We start from the raw sequence: 14,650 nt of genomic DNA, 5'->3' as shown, positions 1-14,650 counted from the left end.
GTGTGTTCATGGTTGCACAAACAAGCTGTCCAGCACCTAGCCCCTCTTTCCTCCTCGTCCCAGAATGGAGCCCACTGGACTCTTCTGTGGGTGTCAAACCTGATTGCCGCTAGTCACGGTGACCGCAGGCAAGTAACGAGCTCGAGGTTTGCTCTCGACACTGCGACCTCACCGGCTGCGCCTAAGCACGCCTCCAGCGACGCCCGTGAAAAAGAAAGTCTGACTGACGACTTGGTGCTAGACCCTTCAGTTATTTACCCATTCAAGATACATCTAAAGGCCCTCAAGCAGGAGGGTATTCCAGTCTAGTCCACTTATAACAACATCCAAGTGACAAGGAAATTCCTTCGCTATAACTGATAATTGTTGCAAGCCGGTTGCGCAAAAAACGAAAAAGACGAAACAGAGGTAAAAAAATTTCTATTCGCATGCAAGCAAGGCCTTGCAAAAAAGATTCCATCGTCGGTGGGCTTTGTATGCTTGACTCAAAGTTGGCGCACATTTTTTTTTAAGGAGGCACATGGGTCTTTGGTCAAAAAGTTTATTTTTACAGTATGACGATGAAAATTAGGGGACATAGGCAGTTTTTCATTCTGATTGTAGATATAAAATTTGTTTGTGGGTGTAAAATGTCTGTGGGTATATAAGCGCATCGTTCAACTTCTGCATTAGCTTTGACAGGACCGCTGAATGGAGACAGACAGACAGACAGACAGACAGACAGACAGACAGACCAAAATTTCTGTGTTCAACTAGCCCAAGAAAGACTTTTAAAGGGGACATACAGACAAAACACAAGTTTGGTTCATTCGAAAGATTGCCTGGTTAGAATCATGCTGGAACCACTTTTAACGTAAACGTTTCAAATAAGCTACATAATTAGGAAAAAAGGGAATGGCCGTGCGACCCACTTGCTCATTTCCTGCAACAGAACCTATGATGTCATATGTGCCCAGCTGTGTGATTGGCTGAGGCCGGCAAAAGCAAACGCAAATTAGGCAGGGCCTATAAGCTTGCCGAACGAGCTATTCGCGCTTACATTTAGGGCAAATTTTGTTTATAGTAGTAACAATGGTGAGGTTAAAGGGACACTGAAGTGAATTTGTCAAGCTCCCGTTTTTGCTTGCACTGCGTAGACTGGCTCAAATTAGCACACTTTTCATCGTTTATCCCGTTGACAAATGGGTAATTATTTTACAAAGCGCGAAAGAAGAAAAACTACCATGCGCGGTTTGCGGCGGCCGCACCAACTAAGGCTGTGACGTTGAGAGGAGGGGCGCCGTGATTGGACGATGCCCAAGGTTAGCAATCACACAAGTTTCGGTTTCGGTTTCGGTTCTGTAAAACATAACCGATGGCTTTGTTGGATGGGCATTCTCAATATCTCAGTAATCATCGTACTGCGCTTCTGCCATGTTGTCGGCTGTAAAATGCACAAGATAAGCCTCCCAGGACGGCTTGTAGTCGTAGCATTCACTAGCCGAGACCTACGCAGCTCCTCCGCGTACCCGCAGACGCCCAAATGTCATGCGCTTTCCCGCCATATTTGGAGCTTGCCTCCCTCATGCCTGTATCGTAAAAAGCGTGTTCGCACCAGGCCAAGGGTCTGTTCATTCTGGCCTGTGCCCACTGCCTGCAAGCAGTCGGTGCTTATGGCAACAGCACGCCAACGAGAACTCGCTAGCGCGCCAGTGCCAGCCTGCGCGCGTTTTGTGAACTAGTTCGTGTAGCCATGAACATTGCGGCCCCAAAAAAGGTGAACTCAATATAGAAAACATCGGCGGAAAACAAAAAAGTTAACTTACAAAAAAAAAAAAAAAAAAGCACGTTCCCGCGGGGATTCGAACTCGTGACTCGCAAAACATTAGCGGTGAAATCCTAGCGCCCCAGACCGCTAGGCTATGGAGCGGGACGCGAATGCTTTGCTAATATAGGGTATATATTGTACAACCGGTTTACACTTTTATTTAGTTTTGGCATTTCAAGCCGCTTAGGTGACTATTTGTTGTACTGCGATCGTGCAGTAAGCGTCGCCCGAGTTTCCACAGTAGCTCACGTCTAGCAATTGCATTTCGTAGACGGAAAAGCGTTCGCAGATGCGTAGTCGTGCTGCTGACCGCTGTGCTTGTTCGCCCAGCGCAAAGAAGTGCTTCCCGCGCCCTAGTTTTACGCTGTACGGTAAAAATATCAGTTGATTTTATTTCCTTAGTACCTATATTGACTTCGCTGACCCTTCTCCCGCCTTCAAGAGGCCTTATATTTTCCTACTGGCGTACCAGTCAGCGAAGCGTCGCATGTGCAGCGCTTGTGTGAAGCGACCTTGACTTGGAGCTAGATACAGTGTACAAACAAACCAAGTAAAGAAAGGCACATTCTTCCATTCACAAACGTGTCCTGGCTTCGTTTCAACTAAGCGAACGAATTGCGACCAAGCAATTTTTTTTTTAACCTCCTTGATTGCGACGACCCGTCGGCGGCCGGCGGACGAGACGCTGGGCCGACTGACTCTGTCGGCCGGGGAGCCGTGCAGTAGCGCAGCCGTGGCGCAGCCAATTGCCAGCTCATCCCCTCCTGACGTCACACGAAAACGCCACAGAAAATGGGCGAGCGTAAAGAGAGGAGGACAGCGTTTTCTAATTAGTTTTTCTACTAAATAAAATCGCGTAAACGCGCCTAGAGTGGTCGAAACATGGCCTGGGGACTCCGGACTACAATTTGCGCTAGTAATCCCGCAATGTTTACATATCACTTCAGTGTCCCTTTAAACAGTGGAAGTTACGAAAGCACACGTAATCATAGAAGTACCGATGCGCACTGCTGCTTGTACCTGTGGCGCTTTGGGGTTGTCTCAGATGACACTGGCCGACTGGCGTAAGCGATGGTGTCTTATGTGACCATATTTGTCGAGCGAACAGAATGTTTCAAAACAAGCCAGGTACAAATACGGTCAGAAACAAAGGCAGGAGATGGTCCGTCGTGGTATGGTGGTGCCATCTAGGTTGGCTAACGGTAAACAAAGCGCCCCAGCACATATGCATGATTGCAGACATCACGAAAGCACACGATTTGGCAGGAGAATTGAAATTCTACCTTCTAACTTGCTTCTGCACAAGCGCTGGGGGCATCACAAATCACGAAATCTCTCGAATAAAGCAAATAAAGTAAACAACAAAGCCCCTTCAAAGAAGAAATGCGTTAAACAGAAATTGTACAATGAAAAGGCGCCTCTCTCCAGCGTCGTGGGTCGGCAGCCGTGTCTGAAAGCACCCGGCTGGTGGCCCCCCTCACCTTGTGGCGTTTTTGCAGCGCTGACAGGACCAGGTCGCGGGCCGGCAGCCAGCTGGTGGCGTAGAAGCGCACCCGCTCGAGGAACTCCTCGCCTGCCAGCCGCATGGCCTTCCCAAACTGCTCCTGCAGCCGGGAACGAAAGAGGGGGGAGGAAGCCAGTAAGGGCACGCCGCTTTTCGCTGCACCAACCAACGTTAAGGGGGGACGTGGGTCTTAAAACAATTTCGTTTAATTTTTAAGTGAACTGTATGAATAAACGTGCCAGTCTTGCTGCTTTTTTTTTTCCCAATGATTTCAAATATTTCACTATTTTTTGAGTAAGTCAATCAGTTCCAACGATAATCGGAGATAATGAGCCTTTTTTTTTGGATTTTTGGAGGAACAACATACAAAACAGTGTTGGCCATAAAACTGTAATCTTCATACCGTATTTATTCAATTATAAGGCGGTCACTAATATGAGGCAAGGGTGCAGTTTGGAGAGTAATAAGAAACTGCCGTAAAATATACTGAGATTCAAATATAAGGCGGGGTATGACTTTGAGAATATAAATTTTGGAAAAAAACCTCGCCTTATATTCAAATAAATACAGTAAAACCTCGTTACAAGAGACACTGTTACAAGAAACACTTGGTTATAAGAGACACTTGAATGAAGGCGGTTTGGTTGGTTTTCTAATGTTCCCCATATTAGCAACGTTGCATACAAGAGACCTTGGTTACAAGAGACACGTTTTTTGGCTCCCTTGAGTGTCTCTTGTAACGAGGTTTTACTGCATGGTATTTTCCGATACTAAGAACACTGGTGAATGCACCATAGGAAGGGGTTTTCGATGCATTGCTTAGAACTAATTTTACAGCTCATGAAACTTGAGTGACACAAAACTTTGTTTTACGGCAACGCAGGACGACGGCATGTCGCCACCAGACGCTGTCACTCAATTAGGCATGTTAAAAAATAAAAATTAAAAATAAGAAAAATTACAGTTTGAATGGCGTTGAATGATACCACGGATGCTCCACTGAAAGCGTGGTGAAAATGTGCCCTCTACAATGCGTTTGAAACCAGCGGGAGGGCGGCAAAGTGCTTCCCTGCAATGCACCTAATGCTGACAAGGGAGGGAGAACCTTATTGGCGGCAGGATGAACAAAGCCGTTTTCTTTTATTAAACGGTTGAAAAAAATTTGCCTTACTGTAAACTTGCGCCTTTTTTTCTGAGTTATATATAGGGCATTTAGAAGAGGCATGAAAAAATCTTAGTGTCTCAGTGCTAACACGTTACACGCTCCCGTCAGAAACAATTTTTTAAATTGAGGCACGACGTACCCTTGACAGAAGCCATTTCAGAATATTACCTACTACAGCAGCCGACCGTTTCGTCGGACTCCAAAAATTCGGGCTTGCTGGATATTCCGGACTTTCCTGAGGATCTACCAGTTGTCCTATAGGAGAGTAATGGCTCACAAATTTTTCCGGACTGCTCTTTTATCCCTTCCAGGTCCGAGAAAATCGGTCAGCTACTGTACTTGTAATGTTAGAGGTGAGACATTTTGGATCAAATATAACGTGTGAACTGCTCCTGCGCTCTGTGGATACAAGCCTCAAATTTTTGCGGAGCAGCGTGCATTCATGTGAACGTTGCGCAGTTCCTTCCGAACCATTACTCTGGCATTTATGTTTGTTGCTGCATTTTTTTTTTGTGCCATAAGACATTTCTTGTCAAGCTGATATCGAGGGCTGCTTCTATTTTTTTTTTTTCTTTTGTGCACCAGTTGCTCAAGCTTCCGTAAGAAATAGTCAATTTCACCCTTCACATTAGTGATCGCAAAGTGTTAGCTTTGAACCACAACTATGCGGACTGGACCGTCATGTGCTTCGAGTTTGCTTTTGACGCAGTAAGCACAGGCACAGTTATAACAACGGCATCTGTATTCACGAGGCCACATTAGCACGTAACGAAGGCGCTAAGTTGAGCGATTTGGTTGCTAACTATGGAATTCATCGTACTAGTGAACATTAAAGGAGCCATGAAGACAAAATACAAGTTCGGTTTATTACGAAGACTGCCTAGTCCCGATAGCAATGATACAGTCGAATCCCGCTACAACGAAATTGACGGGACGTGCGAAAAATTTCGTTGAAGCGAAAATTCGTTGAGGCGAAATCTGCCCCAACACACCACGGAAAGGCCAGAAAAATAGCCCTGTGCGTTTCCGCAACATTGGCAGCATAATACGATGTTTAGAAAAAGGAGTGACGCGCAATAACTCATGTTTATTCGGATAACAAACATACCAACGGTTATCTGTTTTTTCACCACCCAAAGAACGCGTTACGGAGGGGGGTGAAGATATGCAGGCGCAAAACGTATCGCTGTACAACAAGGCGTGTCCACCGAGCTGATTACTTGCAGATAGCTGCTAGGCCTTGGGAAGCCCCCCTCTCGCTTGTGGCAGGAGCAGTGCCGTTATCTTATCCTCCGACAGGGCACAGCAGCTACTGACCTTGGCAGGCAAGACGCGCGCGCTTGCATTTAACATGACCGCGCGCTCGCGACTAAGATAGGATGACTAGGCTTCAAGACCAAACGCGCAAACATGATTTTCGCTCTTGGCTGTGAAGAATGGTAGAAGGAAAACGGCAAGGGCAGCTGCTCACAACGCATACATGACGGCACCGCGCCAGCAGCGGAGCACATTCATGCAATTTCAACAACTGGATACGGATTGGCTGTAGCTCTGGGGCTCCGCCTTGGCTAAGGTGGCTAGCCACCTTACCTTGGCGAAGCGGGCCTGCGCCTCGTGTAAAGACGGCCAGCCACATCGTTATCACCATCAAGCAATGGCGTGCGCCTATGAGTTTTTTGTTTTGTTTTGGGTGGCGGTGTGGTCGCAACGCGCATTTTCGGTGAAACTAAGCGTCCTGAATGTATAAAAAGTTACAGATAGCTGGCGCTATGCTTATTTTATCGTAAAGTAATTGTTCAAACCCAGCCCAAATCATCGAAAATTTCGTTGAAGCGAAAGCAAGCCTGACAAATGGTTCGTTGTGGCGAGGACTTTGTTGCATTGACTTCTATGGCTAGCTTACGGGGAATTGGAAATATTTTGTTGAAGCGGAAATTTCGTTGAAGCGGGGTTCGACTGTACCAATATCATTGCAATCTTCGAAAAAATAATGGAGATATGAAAGAAAACGCGTGAAGCAGTCGCGACCCCCTAGCCAATTTCCCGCAACTTTACTATGACGTCACAGAACCTTGTTTGTGCGATTGGCGGCCGCCTAACTGAGCTGTCGCGATGACGCATGACTGGACGTCTGTAATGCGGCCTCTAGTTCCATGTGACCGCATCGCTTGAATGCTAACGTGCAGCTAACGCACTGAAAATTGTGTTTTATTGTTGGCCCGTATGACGTCATTCTTGCTCATAACACGTCCCTGTGGCGCAAAATTTGAAAGTTTCTAAATACTTCTTGCTTTTTTTTCGTTAAAAAACATCTTTTGTGGCTGTAATGGAGCTGAGTGAGATACTGAATCCTAGTTCTTTCAAATTAAACGAAGTTGTATTTTCTCTTTATGGCTCCTTTAACACAGAGATAAAGGTTTCTCACAGACGTGCATCTTGTACAGGGCTTCCTCGGAAATAGAACGAGAAATTTTTGAGGCCTTCATGATAGGCAGAGAAGAGGAAAGGTGCGTCAGTTCACCGTCCTTGGTGCTGTCCGCAAAGGAAATCGTTTTTTTTGGAGAGGGGGGAGCAGGTTGCGCACGGGCGAGGGGTGATAGCCACATACACGTGTAGGCTTAACGTACGCCGCGTGATATCGGCCGGCACTGTGATGTGGCTTTGTGATGTGAGCAGGTGTGACGTGTGCGATACTATTGTTTGGTTTCACTGTATTTTCCCCCTTTCGATGTTTCATGTACACATAGACGTTTTCTGAGTTTGTGCTGCACAAACTGAGTTGAAGTTCTAGCGTGCCTTTCGTCTCCCTTTTACCTCTGTCTCTGTGTTAATGTTCGCTAGTACGGTGAATTTCTTAGTTTGCAAGTGAACATGAAAAAAAAAAAAAAAAAGCACGGCAGGACGTATAGTGCCCGCTTTCAAAAGTAACAGGCAGTCATCACATCCCCGACAACCACCCACTCGTTCGCCTTCCTGCCCAGCAGGTGCTGGGCCACGGATTGCACTTACGTCTGGCTTGGGGTCGGGCTCGTTCCAGGGAGGGTTGAGGTGGCCCACTCGTGAGCTCAGGTTCGTTGCGATCCGGTAGCTGCAACAAGCATTGTCACGACCGCCGTTAACGCCCAATGCCAGGTGTGCACAAGGAGGCCACGATTAAGAAACAAACAGGCAATGGCTTTGTTCGTGAAACAGGGGCACTCCAAACATGCGGCAGGATTTCAGAAACTAGAGAGAGGGGGAAAGGGGGGGGGGGGGGGGAGGAAAGGAGAGAGGGAGAGATGCCACATTTATTGAGCTGTAAAGGGTGCAGGAAGGAATATATTCCCATCTCATGTGGTTGCAGGAATGAATATAAAGAGACAGTCATCAACCACTAGGCATGCACTCTAAACACATGAATCACTATAGGCATCACAGCCTTGCCAGTTGAGTCTCAGACACAAGGCCCAGCCCACGCCCTTCCATACAATCAGAAGATTCCTTCTCCCTGTCTTAGAGGGGAAATGCTGGAATTCCCCAATTTATTCCAGACTTCCCGTATTCCCCAATAATTTACAGTTCTCCTTATCAGAGGACACCCTGCTTGTAGATTAACCTTAACAGACTTGCTTGCACACAGTCTCAGGGATATTGCCCTCCCAGACAGTGGCAACTATGGATTCGAAGTTGAGCCTCGAGAAGCCGCAGCACAGCGGCCCCATTCACCAGCAGACACTTTGGAAAAAAATTGACAATTGGGCTACAACCGTATTTATTTGATTATACAGCAGTCACGATTGTAAGGCGAGGGTGGAGTCCAGAGGGAGGGAAAGAGGAGAGAGAGAGAGAGAGAGAGAGAGAGAGAGAGAGAGAGAGAGAGAGAGAGAGAGAGAGAGAGAGAGAGAGAGAGAGAGAGAGAGAGAGAGAGAGAGAGAGAGAGAGAGACTGTTTATTGAAAAGGAGAAGAGATCGGCCTGACGAAGTGATCGTGGGCCTGCTACTCCCCACTGGGGAGAGGGTACTGGGGATAAAAAGAGAAAGGAGTGAATATGGAAGGTGTGGGAAATGGCAATGAAATCGACAAATGAACTATGCACAAGCAGTACAACCAATAAACGTCTCACATAGAACGGGGCGAATCGTCATTAATATATATAACGAGCTACGAATATAAGGTGGGGTATGACTTTGAGACTACAGTTTTTGGAGAATAAAAAAAAAAAATCTCGCCTTATAGTCGAATAAATGCGGTATTTGGTAGGGGTTCTTGAACACCTCGGAGCAGCGCAAACTTGACATGGACAGAACAAGAAGGCCTAGACTTTCTATTGTGTCCGCGTCAAGTTTGCGCAACTCTGAGGTGTTCAAGGCACTTTGGAGCCCACTGGCCGACTGCTCACCGCGGCTCCCCTTCACAGATGTTGACGCCATTGTCGATGGCGTCGATCTCCTCCATGAAGTTCTCGTACACCTTGTCGTAGATGGCCTCCACGCTGGGGTCGGACACCTTCCAGCCCAAGGTGTGGGCGATCACGTCCCGGCCGTGGTGCACGTACACCAGCCCCGCACTGCTGAGCTTGGTGGTCCACTTCTTGGTGGCGTCCAGGGAGTGCATCGTCTCCACAAAGCCCCTGCAGTAGTGTGCATAGGCCTCAGCTGTCTTGCCAAAGGGCAAGGGAAGAAACGCAGTTGTTCGGGAAACTTGCCACAGTGACTTAGTGGCAAAGGAGTTGTTCTGTCCCATTTTATCACCAGCCTATCTACGCCCACAGCAGGGCAAAGGCCTCTCCCAATAATCTCCAGTTGCCCCGGTCCAGCGCTAACTGCGACCACTTTATCCCCGCAAACTTCTTGATCTCATCTACCCATCCAACTTTCTGCCGCCCCCTGCCACGCTTGCCTTGTCTAGGGGTCCACTCTGTTACCCTTAATGACCAGCGATTACCTTGCCTTCGCATTACATGCCCTGCCCACACCCTTTTCTTCTTCCTAATTTCCAATAATATGTCCTTAACACGCGGTTGTTCCCTGACCCACTCCCCTCTCTTCTTGTCCCCTAATGTTACACCTATCATCTTCCGTTCCATTGCTCGCCAAGTCGTCCTCTATTTAAGTTGAACCCTTTTAGTGAGCCTCGAAGTTTCTGCCCTGTAGGTGAGTACCGGTAAGATGCAGCTGTCATACACTCTCCTCTTCAGGGACAATGGTAGGCTGCCATTCATTATCTGAGATCTGTCACATTCATTATAGCATTATTCTATAGAGAGATCAGCATAACATTGCTCTGAATGTGCTGCACCAAAAAGAAACCACACATACTTCATCCATTAAAATCTCTTCTTTGCATCTCGCCAATGTATTTTCTCAGCTCGTGTTTTTGCCCAGCTTTTCCACGCATATTTATCGCCGTGGTTGCTGAAGTTTCGCCGTCACGCTATGGGAGAGCTTCGTTCGCTGCCGCACCGTGGCACTGGTGTTTTTCGGAGGGCAGCCGGGGGCGTGGTCAGAGCGCGTTTGGCAGGGAACAGACCACGGAGTAAGATAAAACAGACGCTCACCGCCTTATCAGCAGTGCGCTCTCGCTTTACATGTCGTGGGCCGCTAAAATGGACTTATCATTCTGTGAGTGGCAAAAAAGTTTGGTGTGAACGGGCATGCTTCTACTGCGTTCCTGCCTGCCGGTCTGGCTACAGAGCAGCGGCGGCCGCCCGATGCCCTCCGATCTGCAGTTGCGCCCCTCGCGGTAGCCTTTGTCCCCGTACGAAACTTGGCCGGGAGTTTCATGACCAGAGAAGCATTGAAGGACTCTGATCATACTGACACCACTTTTAACACACACTTCACTCAAATAAGCTACATAATTAGGAAAAAGTGGAATGGCCATGTAACCCACTAGCCCGTCCCCGCAATAGAACCTATGATGTCCTATGCCCATCTGTGCACCTGGCTGACGGTGGCAAAAGCAAACGCAAATTAAGCAGGGCTTATAAGCTTGCCGAATAAGCTATTTGCAGCTAAATGTAATGCATATTCACTTCAGAGGAGTAAAAATGGTGCGGTAAACAATGAGTCACAAAAATACACGTTAACATAGAAGTACCGATGCGCATTGCTCTTGTTACTGGGCGCACTATGCTTGTTCTAGCTGCCCAGCAGTCCACCACTTTGGAGTTGTCTTGCACGACTCTGGCCCATTGGCGCAAGTGACATTGTATTACGTGACCCAGTTTGTCGAGGATACCACAGAAAGATTACTTTCTACTCTAACAAAAACAAGCCAGGTGTAAATACGCTCAAAAACAAAGCAACGGGGGACAACGGTCCGTGGCTAAGCATGGCAGCGCCATCTGGGAGGACTGGCGGCAAGTAAAACTGCAGAGCCGAATGATGCAGTGGAAGTTTGTTTTAATACGCGCCGCTATGACTTCATTTCAGACGTCACTAAAACGCACGATTTGGAGGGAGAATCAAAATTTTAACCTAAATTGGTTAAGGGCACAGGGAAAGCACTGCACTTCCCATGCATTTTTGGCCATTTTGAGGTACATTTTTCTCAGCATCTAACCAAGATATCTACATAAAGTATATATTGTCACGGGACACCTAGACGGCCAACGAGAGAAGAAAAAGCCATAGTGCAAGTGGCTGGGTCGCAGCGCGCGCTGCGACCTAGCCACTTCTTCGTCGTCTTCTTTGATGAGCCATGGCAGTATAGAGCATTGGCCGTCTAGGTGCCCCGTGACAACATCATTTTCTTTTAAATTTTGTGTTTTTTAACTGTACTAGAATTAAGAACATCGATCAAAAGTTCAATTTTTTATGATTTTTTGTCCGTTAGCACCTAAATTTTGGCATTATTTTAGTATTAAAAGTTGTGTAACAAAAAAACAGTTGCAAGCATCTTTTTAATTCTAGTACAGTACATGGGACAAGTTATGCAGATTACAGGGAAAAAAATCAGGTCGTTATTCTGGAAGACGGAGGAAATAATGGTACCTATGTAATAAAAAACACTGTTTTGAGATAATTAAGTATGAAGTAAAAAAAGAGGCGAAAAACAATACTTTTTTGCCAAACACACCACCGGAGCCATTCTTTAAAAAGCACCAGCTTCGTAACCACTATAAAAGTCGTTTTTGTGCTTTTCAGCTTGTCGTCCTTCTTGTCTTGCCTCTTTCGTGAGCTGTCGTGCCGCTCGGTCCGCAAAGTATCTTCGGTTGTTGTCGACCTCCTTCAGCCACTTGATGGTGTTGCGCCCAGGATTCACACTGAATGACTTCAAAATGTAGGCCCGTGCCATGGTACCACCATTGAATGAAATAACTGCATCCAATGTAGCAATCTTCAGAGTTTTCAGCCCAACAAAGACGTTTTTTTGCGCACGTTCTGAAAGAACATGGTAGAAGGACTCATTTGCGTTTTGGGTTTGCCCATGAAGACACTTCTCCAGCAAGTCAGCCTGCGATAGCTGCCTACATACAGGTTTGATTGCTTCTAGGACAAGTGCAGGCAAAGTTTCTTTGTGTGCAAACGGCTTGCTCTCTGTCAGACTTCTGTTTTTGGCACACCACGTATCTGGCCCTTTTGGGCAAAGTCCATGGCATGGATCGTTGTCGGTGGATGACAAATGGAAGTAGGTCGCCCAAACAGCCTTTCTCATTTCTTCAAGGTTTCCCACATTCCTCCTGGTGGCCAATCCATAATATGTCTAGAGTTCATCTATAACTCCATCAGTCGGTCGGCCTCGACCAAAAAGGCCTTTTCCATCGGACAGCGTTCCAGCCTTGTTTTCTTTCTTTAGCTTCTGCAACCTTGTACCCATCCTTTTCTGGACCAGGCCTACGCATTCCAGCTTCAATATTTCAACATCTTCCCCGTACGGCTTTTGTGCCTTGACCGCCAAAAAGGCTTTGCCTTCCCTGTCCCCAAGGCATTTGACGTAATGCATGCCATAAATCTGCTCACTTCTTGAGAAAATCGCCAGTGCTCCTGAGACTTCCATTCCACCACTGGTGCCTTGGTAGTTGCTTTGGCACACCTCTTTGTGCCCAGAGCCATTGGTGCGACAGTTTGCACAGCGCTTTGCCAAGACTTTGACATCCAACACTTTCCAGGAGTCTACGCTGATCGCCGAGACTATGCCATTATTGGATGAGTGGCCACGCTTTTGCCAGCTTCCGTCAAGGGCAACTGGGATGTCCGTGTCACCATCATTTAGCTCAACAGCCTCTTCAGCAGCCCTTTTCATTGATTCCCTGGCAGCCGCCTCAATGTGCCTTAGTAGCGCGCTATTGTACCTTGCAAACTTTGTCGGTGGCTTAGGGAGGTTTAGCATGGCACACAGTACACTTCCTGCAGCCGCTCCTTTGCCAATGCTTCTAAGGCCATAAACTAGCCTGAAGTTGGCTTCGTACAGGCCACAAGTCGTTTTTCTTGACGGCTGAAATCGTTTTGCAGCATTGCATGCCTCACGGTTCAAGCTATATACGCTGGAAACACCTACACGCTGCGATGCAATTTCGATTAGTTCAACACTTCCACCACACAGTTTGCACGCACAATTCGCTCTAATGATATCAGAAATAACATCCATGTCCATCAGAGCATACCCATTGTCATTCTGCAGTGGGCTCTCTTCGTCGAAGGACGCCAAGAAAGCTGAAAGCTTTGACGCTGAGGAGCTTGCCAGTTGAGCGTTCAGCGCCTCAGAGAGTCTCTTGATCCCCGCTGAGTTTCCAACACGGGCGTATCTGTTGCCGCGAAACTTACGCTTGCCGAACACGTTCTTTACCCTCAGCATCTCGAGTTATTGATGCGCCCGGCATACCGACACAAGGTGTAATACACCTAGGAACACAAGGCGTTCGAACAAGGGGCACCAAAGCACAAATGTAAACAAAACGTGCCTGGCGTCTTTGGAATGCCTCGGCTAAAAAATCAGCTATGCAATGGTTGCCAGACTATTTTGTAAATATAGCTGGTTCCAGAAAAGTGTTTTTATCTGAAGCTGGAAGTTTTTGATGGAAAAAAATGACAACAAACACAGACCACATTCGAAAAGGGGGCATGTTCACTTACTACTTGTTTTCGGAAAAACTTTTCTTGAGCGAGAAATACAACTTTCTAAAAAAAGTGTGAGTATGGAAAATGTGCACAAGGAACTGAACTTCCCTAATTGCGATAAAAAAAAAAAGTCATTTTTTTTACATTTCGCCTTACCCTGTCCTCTTACTTTCTCATTGATTGCGGCATTATTTGCTGCCGGACAAGCGCTGGGGGAACTATAAAACGCGAAATCTTTCGAATAAAACAAACTTGCATTTTGTCTGCATGGCCCCTTTAGTACGGAATGGCAACCAGCTCGCTGTCTAGAAAATCGGTCGGGTTGGTCGAAAACCGGGCAGGTGGCAACGCTAGTACGGGTGTAGCTTCGGTGCAGGTGCACTGAACCCCCAAATCAATTACTGGAATTACTAGTTTTGGGGGAAGCAGAGCTTTAGCGGCACACAGCAATCAAAATCGGCCGACCTAGTTGCAAAGATTTAGCATACTCTGGAGCTTATCAGCACAACTGATCAGAGTTGGCCAGTGCAACTGTTTATTTCTAGCGCAAAAACATGCTGTAATGTACTCATGAAAATTCCCTTCCCAACTCATTTTACAATCCTTGAATCCCCTCTAGCTGCCCAATGGGCGAAGCGGCATTGTCGTCACGCCACTCAATTTACATCCTTGACTGCCAATTACCTAGGGCAGTGAAATAAGTGAAGCTCAGTGTAGGCATAGCATTCTCTTAACTGTAAAGTAGGTACAGTGCTATTTGCTTTTATGTGCACATATTAAAACACCGGTTATGTGAGCATGAGGACGCGTGTTTGATTCCCTGCCATGGCGGCCGCTTTTCTGATGGAGGTGAAAAGAAAAAAAAAAAAAACGCCCGTGTGTTTGAGATTTTGGTGCACGTCGAAGATCCCCACGTGGTCAAAATGAATTTGGAGCCCTGCACTACGGCACGCCTTATCGCCTGCGTTGTGTCGGCACATTAAACCCTTCAAACAATAAAACACCGGTTACAGCTAGCCATCTCTCGGACTGCAGTGATTCCAACCAGGGAAGTCCTCACAGGCGACACAAAAATGAGTCCGTTCCATTCAACAGCTGGCTTTTCTTTTCTTCAAGCGGCAAATATAAACTG

The 14,650-nt window shown here is 47.0% G+C and overlaps 1 protein-coding gene across 2 annotated transcripts in view; it reads right to left on the bottom strand.

The window, feature by feature from the left end:
• The window catches only part of LOC144142257 (MYG1 exonuclease-like), a 33,267-nt gene that overhangs the window by 10,370 nt on the left and 8,247 nt on the right, over positions 1–14,650 (bottom strand). For both annotated transcript variants that reach the window (XM_077673623.1, XM_077673624.1), the window contains exons 4-6: positions 8,856–9,086; positions 7,486–7,564; positions 3,289–3,411 (exon numbers count right to left, since the gene is read on the bottom strand). In XM_077673623.1, coding sequence (XP_077529749.1) covers positions 3,289–3,411; positions 7,486–7,564; positions 8,856–9,086 — 433 coding nt within the window. The remainder of the gene's footprint in view (positions 1–3,288; positions 3,412–7,485; positions 7,565–8,855; positions 9,087–14,650) is intronic.

This window comes from Haemaphysalis longicornis, unplaced genomic scaffold (assembly GCF_048455015.1).
Source record: "Haemaphysalis longicornis isolate Haplotype H1 unplaced genomic scaffold, Haemaphysalis longicornis Haplotype H1 scaffold_6, whole genome shotgun sequence".
NCBI classification, from domain to species: Eukaryota; Metazoa; Arthropoda; class Arachnida; order Ixodida; family Ixodidae; genus Haemaphysalis; species Haemaphysalis longicornis.
Note: the sequence above shows the minus strand (reverse complement) of the source record. Positions and strands in the feature narration are given on the sequence as shown.